This window comes from Telopea speciosissima, chromosome 4, assembly GCF_018873765.1.
Source record: "Telopea speciosissima isolate NSW1024214 ecotype Mountain lineage chromosome 4, Tspe_v1, whole genome shotgun sequence".
NCBI lineage: Eukaryota > Viridiplantae > Streptophyta > Magnoliopsida > Proteales > Proteaceae > Telopea > Telopea speciosissima.
Window position 1 is genome coordinate 69,845,466 of NC_057919.1, and position 13,178 is coordinate 69,858,643.

At 39.8% G+C, this 13,178-nt stretch overlaps 1 protein-coding gene across 2 annotated transcripts in view; it reads right to left on the bottom strand.

Annotated features, from left to right (window-relative positions):
* Positions 1-13,178, bottom strand: part of LOC122659831 (ubiquitin-like-specific protease ESD4) — a 43,037-nt gene that overhangs the window by 15,038 nt on the left and 14,821 nt on the right. For both annotated transcript variants that reach the window (XM_043854971.1, XM_043854970.1), the window contains one exon: positions 6,571-6,674. In XM_043854971.1, the coding sequence (XP_043710906.1) occupies positions 6,571-6,674 (104 nt within the window). The remainder of the gene's footprint in view (positions 1-6,570; positions 6,675-13,178) is intronic.

Below are 13,178 nucleotides of genomic sequence, written 5' to 3' on the forward strand. Positions count from 1 at the left end.
CTCTCTACTTTTATTATTTCTGAATCGACTACTCTGGGTGCTTGTCCCTATCGACTTTTGAAGTTTATACACTATGGCTGAGTCGAAGACCTCCCACGACAATGTGAATGTTCAGATTACCTCCATAAAGCTGAAAGGGGATTCCAACTACTTATTGTGGGCACAGGCTGTCCAAGTTTACATTATAGCTAAGGACAAGTTTGACTATATTACTTCTCCTCCTCCAGAATCTTACTCTAAGGAGTATAGTACTTGGAAAAGGGAGAATGCTATTATTTTGATTTGATTGTGGAACTCCATGGAGCCAGATATTGCTGCGAATGTTATGTTCCACACCACGGCAAAGGGAGTCTGAGATGATCTCAAGGAGACATACTCTCAAGAGAAGAGTATGACACGTATCTTCGACCTTTATGAGAAATTATTTCAATTCCAGCAGTCGGACAAGTCTCTCCAAGACTATTACAGTACCTTTAAGTGAATGGTCGAAGAACTAAATATGTTCCAGCCCCTCACCACCGACATTGAGAAGTTGAAGGCTCAAAGAAACTAATTTTTGGCTGGTTTAAATCCGAGTCTCAAAGCTGTTAAAGGACATCTACTTGCTGGTGAATCTGTTCCTACCTTGAATGACACCTTTTCTAGATTGCAGCGTATTGCTTCTCCTAGCTCCAAGCCCGACACCAATCTAAAGGAAAATTCTGCTTTCACTACTACTAGAGGCCGTGGTAGAGGCCGTGGTTCAAGGGGAGGACGTGGATCTGGTGGTCGTAATTCTGGCGGACAGCATCTTGATAAAGCAGCCTGATGCAGATTCATCATCAAATAGGGCTTGTTTCATTGGGAATAAGTGTAGGGTTGGGATATATATATGTTGGGCCTTTGTTCCTAAGGGTTTTCTATGTATTAGGCCACTTTAGTGAGCCTCGAAATAGGGGTAAATAGGTTCATAGTTGTCACGACGTCACGGCATCCAAGTCGGTGGAGGGGTGTCACGCGATATCGACATATGCCCATGGCGTGCCATGCGAGCATGTTTTATTTTTATTTTCTATTTTTAATGTGTTAATAGATGTATACTCAAGCCATGTTTTATTTTTCTCTATTGTTTCTCAAGTTTTAAGAAGAAAATTCAGAAATCAAGAAGAAATCAAGAGGGAAAGAAGAAATCGAAAGAAATCAAGAGGGAAAGAAGAGAGAAGAAATCAAGAAGAAATCAAGAAATTGAAGAGGAAAGAAGAAATCAAGAGGGAAGAAGAAATCAAGAGGAAAGAGAGTCCGAGGAAGAAATCAAAGAGGGTCGCCATGGCGTAGGTCGCCATGCAGTCCCGGACGCATGCGCGCATGCGGCCTGACACTATGAATAGGTTGCATACGGGATTAGCCCAATACTTAGTTTTTATTTTGTGTTTTTAATTAAACCGGTTTAATTGGTTGCATCCAATTGGTTCAATTGGTCTAATTTAAGTGAAGTGATCCTATTGGCTAAGAGGTTCTTATATCCTATTGGCTACTAAGGAATCTTCTTTATTTTAAGTAGTTTAAGTTGTTTTAAGTCATTAGGACTCTCTTTTGAGTCTATTTGGGTTTCCTAGTCAGTTTAAGTTGCCTAATAGGTTAGGGATAAGGTTAGGCCATTCCTTTTTAGTGTCTAAGTCTATTTTTGAGTCTTCTATATAAGTTTGTAAGGGAGGCCAGCATTGAAAAACGAATTTGATTAATGAAAAGCTTTTGTTTGCTGCCATAGCTGTTGCTCTGCTCTGTTGAGTGAACCTTGTGAGTAATATCAAGGCTACCTTGTAGGTAATATCAAGGTGAAGGGATTGGTGGACTCCGATCGACTCCTTGCATCTTGTAGATCGGGAGGTCCTTCTTCTAGTTCTTCAAAGCTGCTACCATTGAAGATTTATTCTTTCAAGTAAGTAGTTTATTAATTCAGCATTTAACCTTCTTCTTCTAATCCTCTAACCTAAGCTCCATCTACTCCTATTATCATCCTTTTCATTAATCCATAGATCCATTAGAACCCTAAAACCCTAAATCCAATTCTGCCCTAAATTGCAGAATTTTGTAACTCATCCAAACCCTAACTTCTTTTTACCAAAATAACCCCCTAGACCTGCCCATTAATACCCTATAAACCTCTTTCCTAAAATCTGCCCCCCTAAACCCTAGATCTTACAAACAGTCCATTTTCATAAGGCATCCTACCAAAAACCCTAGAATTCCAACCTCAACCAAATTTGATCCAACTTATACCATTAGACTCATAAAATTCTGCACATCATTACCAAATAAAACCCTAAGTCGAAACCCTAACCATAACCCTAATTCTGCCCTAATTAGCCTAAGCTGTCCCAATCTGCCAACCTTGTTAAGAGATCCTATTACCCTGGTTCCTAGTGGGATTACTCCTACCTAGGACTACATTACAGCCCGGTTATGGTCCTACTGTGGGAAGACAAATCACACTGTTGACACATGCTGGTCCAAGCATGGGAAACCCGAATGGGCTCAAAACTTGGCCAATCATGCAGCTTCTGAAGATGGTTCTGATTTTGTTACACCTAGCGATTCTAAAGCTGGTTTGACCGTGGGAGATTCTTCTACCAACATTCGTGATGAGATGCAACAACTCATGCGTCGCATCAAGAGTCTGGAATCATCCACTTCCACTTCTGGGACATCCACCACCGTTGCCACCTTAGCTCATGCAGGTCCTCCTGCCGCTCTCCTTTCAACTACTTCCACACCCTGGATCATTGATTTGGGGGCTTCCGCTCATATGACTGGTAAGTCATCGGCTTTTAGTTCTATCTTTTCTAACTCTCACACCCCTCCTGTTATTGTGGCCAATGGTTCCTCTACTCCTGTTACTAGACATGTTACTATATCTCTGATTTCTAATATTTCTCTTTCTTCAGTCTTCCATGTTCCTCAATTTCCTTTAAGTCTTCTTTCTGTTAGCCAACTTACTAAAAATCTAAATTGCTCGGTAACCTTCTTTCCCTCTTACTGTGTTTTTCAGGATCTTCATACGAGGAAGACGATTGGTGGAGGGTGTGAGAAAGATGGCCTATATTATTTTCATGGCGCTGCCCCGTCTGCTTCGGCTGCAGCTACTACTGCTGGTGGAGAGTCTCCGTTTCCATGGCATTGTAGGCTAGGACATTTATCTTTGTCTAGGTTAAAAGTTGTTTTTCCCCAGTTTAAGAGTTTGAATAAATTAGAGTGTGAGGGCTGCGAGTTGGGTAAGCATCATCGTGCTACCTTTCCATCTCGTCCTATGCCCTGTAGTAATTCTTTATTTTCCTTAGTGCATTCAGATGTGTGGGGTCCTTGTCGTGCTAGCAATAGACATGGTTTTCGCTATTTTGTCACTTTCGTGGATGATTATTCCCGAACTACTTGGTTGTACCTTTTAAAGGATAGATCAGAATTTTTAAACGTTTTTCAGAATTTTTGCAATGAAATAAAAACCCAATTTAATACTTCTATTAAAATATTTCGGTCTGATAATGCTTTGGAGTTTGTTCAAAATGAGATCTCCTCTTATTGTGCTTCTCATGGGATGATTCATCAGACTAATTGTTCCTATACTCCTCAACAGAATGGGGTTGTGGAACGGAAAAATAGGTACGCACTTGAAGTTGCCAGGGCCCTCATGTTGCATATGCAGGTGCCCAAACCTTTTTGGTGTGATGCAGTTCTTACTTCATGTTTCTTGATTAATCGCATGCCCTCTTCTGTCTTTGGTGACAAATCACCTTTTTCTATTTTATTTCCCAGTGTTTCAAGCTTTAGCTTGCCTCCTAGAGTTTTTGGGTGTGTTTGCTTTGTTTACAATCTCCATCTCCATGGTGATAAGTAGGACCCTCGGTACACCAAGTGTATCTTCTTGGGTTACTCTAGGACCCAAAAGGGCTATAGATGCTATGACCCTCTCACTCGCAGACAATTTGTGAGTGCGGATGTCACCTTCTTCGAGGGTACATCTTATTTTTCTGCCAATCCCACTATGTCTAGTGATCTGTTAGCTGTGTCTGATGCTCCTCCTATTCCTGCCATTGTTCCTATGACTACTCCACTACAGGTGTACCGGCGCAAGAGGCACTTTGGGCGGCTCCATACAGATCAAACTGGCCCATCTGCATCGCTTCCTGCACCTCCCTCAACCTCTGGTGGAGATCCCACCTTACCTGCTTTTCCTATCTCACCAGCTGATCCGGATCCTGATGACTTACCCATTGCCACTCGGAAAGGTAAACGTTCATGTACTCAAAAGTCTTTCGTTACCTATCCTATTGAGAAATTTGTTTCTTTATTCCATCTTCCTTCTTGTCCACATAGTCTTGCTACCTCTCTGTCTTCGTATACTATTCCCCGCACTCACACTGAGGCTCTTCATAACCCTGCCTGGAAACATGCCATAGATGTGGAAATTGATGCTTTACTACCTCGACATACATTGGAGTTGGTGGATTTACCTCCTGGTAAAGACCTAGTCAGGTGTCGGTGGATGTACACTATTAAGTACCATTCTGATGGGTCTGTTGAGCGGCTTAAAGCCTGCCTGGTAGCTAAAGGGTATACCCAGACTTACGGTATTAACTATTTTGAGACTTTTTCTCCTGTGGCTAGGCTGAATTCTGTTCGCATCATTATCTCTTTGGCTATGAATTTTGCTTGGCCGTTGCATTAGTTAGACATCAAGAATGCCTTTCTTTATGGTGACCTACTTGAAGAGGTCTATATGGAGCAACCTCCGGGCTATGTTGCTCAGGGGGAGAATAGTAGTCGTGTGTATAGGCTGCACGAAGCCATTTATGGGCTGAAACAGTCTCCAAGTGCATGGTTTGAGAAGTTTAGTTCTGTTGTCACACAATTTGGTTTTACTCAATGCTTCTCTGACCATTCTGTGTTTGTTCGCTGCCAAGGAGAGAAATTGGTGATTCTTGTGGTTTATGTTGATGACATCATTGTGTTAGGAAATGATGAAAATGGGATCCAGGAGGTGAAAAGTTACTTACAGCAGCATTTTCAGACCAAAGATTTGGGCCAGCTTCACTACTTCCTTGGGATTGAGGTTACCCGAAGCAAGAAGGGAATCAACCTGTCCCAACCATGTACTAGATCTTTTGACCGAAACTGGTATGCTTGCAGCAAAACCAGTGGATACTCCTATGGACCCTAGTCACAAGTTTGGTTCTGATGATGATGAGAGTCTTAAAGATGTTCATCCCTATAGAAGCTTAATTGGGAAATTGTTATATTTGACAGTCACTAGGCCAGATATTTCCTATGCTGTTGGGGTTCTCAGTCAGTTTATGCAGTCCCCTTGCAAGGATCATTGCTTGCAACTATTCGTGTTCTTCGGTATTTGAAAGGAGCCCCTAGGAAGGGACTGATGTAATGTCCAAATAAACATATGGAGCTGGTTGCTTATTCTGATGCTGATTGGGCAGGTTCTACTAGTGACCATCGATCTGCTACAGGATATTGTACTTTTGTTGGGGGAAATCTGGTTACGTGGCGAAGCAAGAAACAGACCACGATTGCCAGATCCAGTGCTGAAGCTGAGTATAGAGTCATGGCCCATACCACTGCAGAGCTGATGTGGGTTAGGTCTCTCCTTCTTGAGATGGGGTTTTCTATTCCAACCCCGATGAAGATGTTTTGTGACAACCAGGCAGCCATCTATATTGCTAGTAATCACGTCTTTCATGAGAAAACTAAGCATATAGAAGCGGATTGTCACTTTGTTCGCAATGCTGTTTTGAAGAAGCTGGTTGAGACACCTTTTATCTCTTCATCTGATTAGATTGCTGATGTGTTCACAAAGTCCTTATTCGCTCCTACTTTTCGATCTTGTTGTAACAAGCTGAGCATGGGTGATATATATGCTCCAGCTTGAGGGGGAGTGTTGAAGTCGATAGTTATATGGGCAAATAGGTCTTTGTGTCCTTGTGTTATTTCTGGGTAAAGTATTTCAGCATATGTAAGGGCAGCTTGGTCCAAGTCATATTAATTATAAATAAACATTAAGTAACCTGCGAGAGAACATTCTCTTCTCCCGCAGGTCTCCTCTTCCACGAGATTTTCTCTCTTCTTCTCCTCCTCTTTCTTCTTCTTCCCTCTTCTCTTCTACTTTCTCTAATCTGGTTTTCTAACTTCTGGTATTATAACGCCACCAAAAAAAATTGGTGGGGGGTCATTTTTGGCTCTATAACAAGTAAATATCTTCAAAGATTCAAAAATTCTTTCCATCAAGAATATTCCCCAAAAGCCATTTTTAAAATTTCTTTCCCATTCCTTCCATCAAACTTTTGTGACCAGGAGCTCAGTGGATTGCAACCTGTATGGCTTTTCTTACAAAAATATTTTCTGTCTTTCTACAATGAATTTGACCAAGACAAGGAAAAGCACCTGCAGGCTGCAACTTCAATAAATTTCCCAACCCAAACATAATCAATTTCTGATTTGTTCTAAAGGATATCACTTATCGACAGTCGGCTCAAATTCATCCCAAAACAAAAATGCCAGTCATTTACCATGGGATGGAATACTTACCCATTCCGCTGTTCAGGAAGTTCATCAACATATTCGAGCTTCCAAGAGCTTACATTAATGTCCATTCCACTCTTGTCCTTAACCTCATCTACAAAATATCTGGCCTGGCATTGATCAAGTTACATATTTTAGCATGCAACGCAATTAGCAGACAAGCACTATAAAAATAATGTTTAACTACCAAGTTAAAAAATTATCATAAATACCATAGAGAAATACATTTGCATAGAATAGAAGTCAAACTGTTCATTAATGTAGAACCCGTGATCTAGTTACATTAACAAATTAAGACACTTCTATTTTCAGAATTATCAAATCAAAATTATCTTTCACTAAACAGTAAGTTGTTCCTAGTGATTGCGGAAAACCCATCCAACTCTTGGATTTCTGTTCAATCTCAGATTGGGATTATTCCAACATGAGCTCTCTAATTGGCTCCACCCTTCAACTCAACTCAACTAAGCCTAATCCCAACTAAATGGAGCCGGCAGCATGGATCCTTACCCTCCAATCAGCTCTATTCAAAGCCATACTTGTTACAAGAACTAAACTATGCATGTCTTCCTCACCACTTGTCCTAGAGTCATTTTAGGTCTACCCTAGCTCTTTAGGCTCCTTCAATCTGAAACAAATCACTCCTCCGTACTGCAGCATTTAAAGGCCTCTGTTGTAACGGGGCAAACGACTTTCTCGCAGCTTATTATGTATCAGAGCTACTCCCAAATTAGCTCTAATTTGTTCCTTCCATATTTTATCCTTCCTAGTTTTACCACACATCCATCTCAACATCCTCATCTCAGCTACACTGAGTTTATCTATATGATGTTTCTTAATTGCCCAACATTCAAAAACATACATCATAACTGGTCACGGTCGTATAACTATCCTATAAAATTTTCTTTTAAGTTTTAGAGGACTACGTCGATCACACAACACTTTGAACGCACCTCTACACTTCATCCATCCTATTTTAGTTCTATGTGTAACATCATCCTTTATTTCTATTTATTTATTTATGATTTGAGCACAAATACCTAAAATAATCACTTTGTGAAATCTCCCTCTCATCAGTTTTCACCACCTCTATATTCGTCCTATTGTAACTAAAGTTACACACAATATACACTATTTTTGTTCTATTTATCTTAAACCTTTTGATTCCAAGGTTGATCTCCATAATTCCAACTTGGTGTTAATCCCTGCTTTTGTCTCATCCATCAAAACAATATAATCAGCCAAAAAAAAAAAAAATGGAAGGGTCAAATAAAAGGATTGATGGCAAAACCCGAAAAATAAACTTAAGTTTATAATAAGAGGTGGCAATGCCGTAATTTATTAGAAGCTCACACTACAAGAGAAGGGACACAAGTGGGGTGCCACGTATAAGGGGTAAAATTGGTATTAAGTATAAATAAAGGACAAGAGAGATTAAGGGACAAAGGGGAGGGTATTAGGGGAAAATATATTTAAAGAATTAAAGGCATAAACATCCATCGTCTCCTACCTTCGAAAGACCAGGAAACCAGCAGAGAGGTGGGACTAATGAGGAGAACTCACTCAAGAGACTACGGTTTGGCCTGAGATTTCAGTTCGGGGATCGCTTCAATCAAACCTGTTGAACTCCCACAGATATTGGTTCAAACAACCAGATATCTTATGACTTGAGGCTGCTGAAACATGCCTGGCGGGAGAAACTCAGAACAATCTTGTTGCAGGTCACGGTTCTAAGTTCTAACCATCGGGATTTTTAATTATTTTTTTTTGGGGGGGGGGAGGGGAGAACCTAAATGTTAGATTACCCTAAAGTACTGAAGTTGACCACCCAAGTTTCAAATCAGATGGCTTTACAACCAGGGGGGTTCTATCAACTTCTATGACCCACGTAGAAACAGAGCAGCACAAATAAAGTGAACGAGTCACCGGAAAGAAGAAGAAAAGGGGGCTTTCACTGGGATGGGGAGAAAGAGAGAAGATGAGAGAGAGGAGAGGGATTGCGTATCGTACAGTACAAGGGGGGGGAGTTCGCATACACACGCGGCACACGCCACACAGACTCGCTTCATTTTTTTTCAAATCTGAAACTTTCATTGGTTACAACCTTGCATTTAAGAGGGAAATAAAAACTCCTGACTAAACTCCAAAAGTGAAATATAATGGAACTCTACCACTACCTAGCCTATTCAAAGTAATACAAAATACTACAAGATAAATCCATATAAATAAATAAATAGACTACTAACATCCTACTAGACCAAAGACCCAAGATTGGGACTGGTTCTCGATCTGAGTTCTCAAACGAGTTCAACAAGGTCCAAGGAAGTGCTCCTGCATCAACGGAACTAAGTGTGGCTTGGTTAACGGAGAGTATTTAAGTTCTGTCCCATGATGGCATATGGCTTAGCCAACAAATCTCAAAGTAATAAATTCCTATCCAACCATAGGAATGTTACTTGTATTTTGGAAAAACATTTTGCTGCACCCAGAAACTTTCCTTTACGGCATGCAATTAGAGGAAGCAATCATCTAGATATTTCTTTTCTAGTAACAGATGGTGCACGACGTTCCTCTTAATAAATAACAGGTAATGATGTCTTCCTTTCAACAATAATGATCAACAGCTTTTGATGAGCCAGAAAAGGTTAATGGTAAAACAAACACTCACACAAACCAACTTATTGACCATGAAGCCACCAAGGTAATGCAACCCAGAATACAAACCCAGATTTTGGGTATGGGCCCACCCAAAGTGATGAAAACTCAAATAATAGGGCATAGTGGCAATTTCGTAAATTCAGAAATAGTTCAGTGATGGGGGTAAGAAGACTGAACAAAAGGGTTCAGATAACCTACCCCTTAACAGGATCACAAGTAACCCTAAAACCAGAATATGAGTTATACACAAAAGTCAATGTCAACCTTTCGGATGGGTTCCAATTCTGGTCAATTGTAGTAGTCCAGCAGTATAACAAATCACCAAATTACTATCAGGATCCAATGGCTGGATTTGTCACAGAGACGAAATATTCAGAATTTGGTATCAAAAGGACCAGATTTAGGTACATTTCTTATATCGGCAGATCATCAGATCTGATCCTCTCAAAACCAGGGTTGAAGAAGACCTTACGGTAGTCCTTTAAAGCCTTAGAATATCACCCCAATCTATCGGCTAGATTACCTTTTATGGGAATCTCGATACTGCTCAAAGAACCCAAAAAACAGAGCTGCCGCTAGGTGCTCTTTATCAGGTTTCTGCTATATATTAAACCCCAGGAAAATTAGCATGTAAACAGCAACTTATGTAGTGTTAATCCACCCAAATCACAGGTTTAATCAAATCGTAGCTAGATCAATCAATGGTAGGAGAAATCGACAACTTAATTCTATACAAAAAAGAGGAAAGATAGAGGATATGACCTTTGATTTTCCACCAATGACCTGGATCAGATTCTCTCCAATATTGTAGAGCTTCTCACTCTCTCAGTCTCTTACAGCATGCTAATTCTCTCAGCAGCAAAGGCATAAGTCAGGAATTTCATTCAATCATCAAAATAGATGTGCGTAGCTCTACAAGCTGTAGTTTCATGTACCTCCCCTGAGGTTTGCCTTAATTACACTTTCATCCGTGAGGTTTGGAAACTTTCATGAACCACCCGTACTTTCCAAACTAACTAACAAAAAACTCAGTCCGTTAACTGGTGACTGAAAACGTTAAAATTGTGTTTTAGTTTACCAAATTGCCCTCATCTTCCCCAAATCGTTTAGGGTTTGAAAAAAAAATCAAATGGATCTTACCATTAAACACACCAAAATCCACTTCAATGGATTCAGCAGTGCCATTAACGACATCCGGTTTTTTATGTCGTTGATGAATCAATGAATAACGATGAATTCAAATTATAAATTGGAGACAACAGCTTCAGACAATCAAAATATACAAAGAACACAAGAACTACTGAAGGAAACTCTCCCTCATCTCTTCTCTTCTCAAATTCTCTGTTATCTGTATATGGAAGACGGCCAAACTATGAAAGTCTCTCCGGTCAAGTTCGCCGTCACTTACTCTTCATCTTCAGGTTATTATTGTGCGTTGTCAGACAGAAAGGAAGAATTTTCTGTTTCAGAAGGCGATGTTCTAATTCTTACTTCTGGCAGACTAAGAATTCCGGTGCACGCTAGCGTTTTGGTGCATTCAGTTTCCCAGAATACCTCATCTTCCATTCATCCTTTTCTCCCAGGAAAAAAAAAAACTTAATTCAATTTAAAAACATTAGAAGCAAAAATTAAGCTTTTTCTCCAAAATCTAACCAAAGTTGTGATCATTGGTTTGTGTTTCTACTTTCTCTCTTAATTTCTTGTTTACTGAATGCTATCAAAGATTGAAATCATTTGAAAAAAAAAGGGTATTAACTTCAAAATTTTACAAATAGGAGAAGAGCGAATTCATTTCTTCACAGTAATTTTTTTGCAGAGAGAGGGACTTGAGTTTTGTTCTGATTACTGATGTTCATTCCTTTGTCAATTTTTGGTCTGAAATCATAGGCTTCGGTTTCATCTGTATTGGAGAATATCTTATATCAGCCATGAAAGGATCGGAAATCAGAGAAGATCGTCCCCATTCTAGGTGTTCCTTGCGATGCGGTGCTCACGTTTGTCCAATATCTCTAATCTTCAACGTGAGCCCTCCATTTCCCGAATTCCCTTGAAGCTTTTGGTTACAGTCATTTGGGAGAAATTGAAAATCTATCATCTGGTTCCAATTAAAACAAAATTTTTTGATGATCTTTCTGTTTTTGATCTTCTTAGAAACCTTCTTTCGATCTCTATATTTAATGAAATTAAATCCAGAGGAACATCCTCCACCAGATAAATTCCATTTTACTAATTCTATAATGAAATGATGAAATGCACCTGGCATAATTACTGCAGATGTACGGGATCCATCTACTAACAGTGTCTCACATCTTCTCGATACGCCAGCTCAAGCAGAGACGCACCAGCGGGTTAGCTGGGCGTTTGAACACAGACAGTGTGGTGGGCATGCTTCAGCTAGCGAGGCTCTGCGACACACTGGATCTTTACAACAAATGCATGAAGTTGCTCTCCAAAGACTTCAAAGCCGTCGAGATGACTGAAGGCTGGAAATTCTTGCAGGGTCATGATTCCATGCTCGAGCTCGAAATCCTTCAATTCATCAACGATGCTGAATTGGTGGGGAAGATGAGTTGCAGGTTTTTTCAATCCCTAAACGATTTGGGGAAGATGAGGGTAATTTTGTCAACTAAAACACAATTTTAACGTTTTCAGTCACCAGTTTAAGGACTGGGTTTTTTTTGTTAATTAGTTTGGAAAGCAGGGGTGGTACATGAAATTTACCAAACCTCATGGGTGAAAGTGTAATTAAGGCAAACCTCAGAGGAGGTACGTGAAATTTTCCTTTTAAATAAAAGAACTCCCCACCTATGTAGGTAACTGTCTACCCACAAGTGGAAACCCAAACTAAAAGGAAACCTTAAAGAAAACCCTACACGCAAGGTAAAGGAAATAAACCTAAATAAAACAACTTAAAAAGAAAAGAAATTAAAGAAAATAACTAACTAGCTAAGCCACAAGATGGGTTGGACTTAGTCCCAATTGAATTTAGGCTCCATCTAAGAACGGTGGCCACTACGGACCTGAATGATACACTTTTGTTTCTCTATTTCTCTGTTTTTTTGTTCCTGGGAATAAAACAAGAATAGAAATCCGTTTGTTAACACCAGTTCATTTTTTTGCTCCTGGAAATAGAAAAAAAAAGAACCTCCAATTTGAAGCTTCTCTGTCCCAAAAATAAAAGGAAGACATAAGGTGGGGGGGAAGTTGATCTTTAATGAGAACATGGTTAATTTGATGGGCAAAGCAATAATTTCATGTTCAAAAATAACACACAATAAAACGCCATCTCCAATGCAACTTCAACCACCACCACCACCTCCTCCATTACCACCGCCATCTCCACCTCCACCAATTTTTTGAGTATTCAATGGCATTTTTTTAAATTTATAGAAGTTTTAGGTACCGTTTGACAACATTTTGTTTCTGTTGTTTCTGTGCTATTAATGTTTCCAGCACACAATTAGCACAGAAAACGCGTTTGAGAAATCTGTTTTGTTTCACTTGTTATTTATAACAAAAATAGAAATTTATAACAATTTATGAAGTTAAAAACGTTTTTGTAATAACAACAATTTGTTGTTTTTACATTTTTTGGACCAAAACCTAAAAACTGTTACCCGACTCCCTCATCACTCATAAAGACGAATTGACAAAAAAAGGAGCCTCATCTCTCCTCTCCTCTCTCACTCTCTAGCAGAAGCTTCACCGGATCTGAAGGAAGCTCCATTGTTGAACGGTAGGTAATCTCTCTTCCATTCATCTCCCTCTCTCTCTCTCGCTCTGTTTCTCGCCTCTCGTCTCTATCTCTGTTTCTCGCCTCTCTTATCTCTGTACACAGCGGAAGGTGAGGGACATCATTTGACTATGGATCTGTTCGAAATATGATCTAGGCTCGAGTTTGCCCTAGTCTGCAACTATTTCGAATGGTGCTAAGTTCGATTCGACTGCAGAGATCG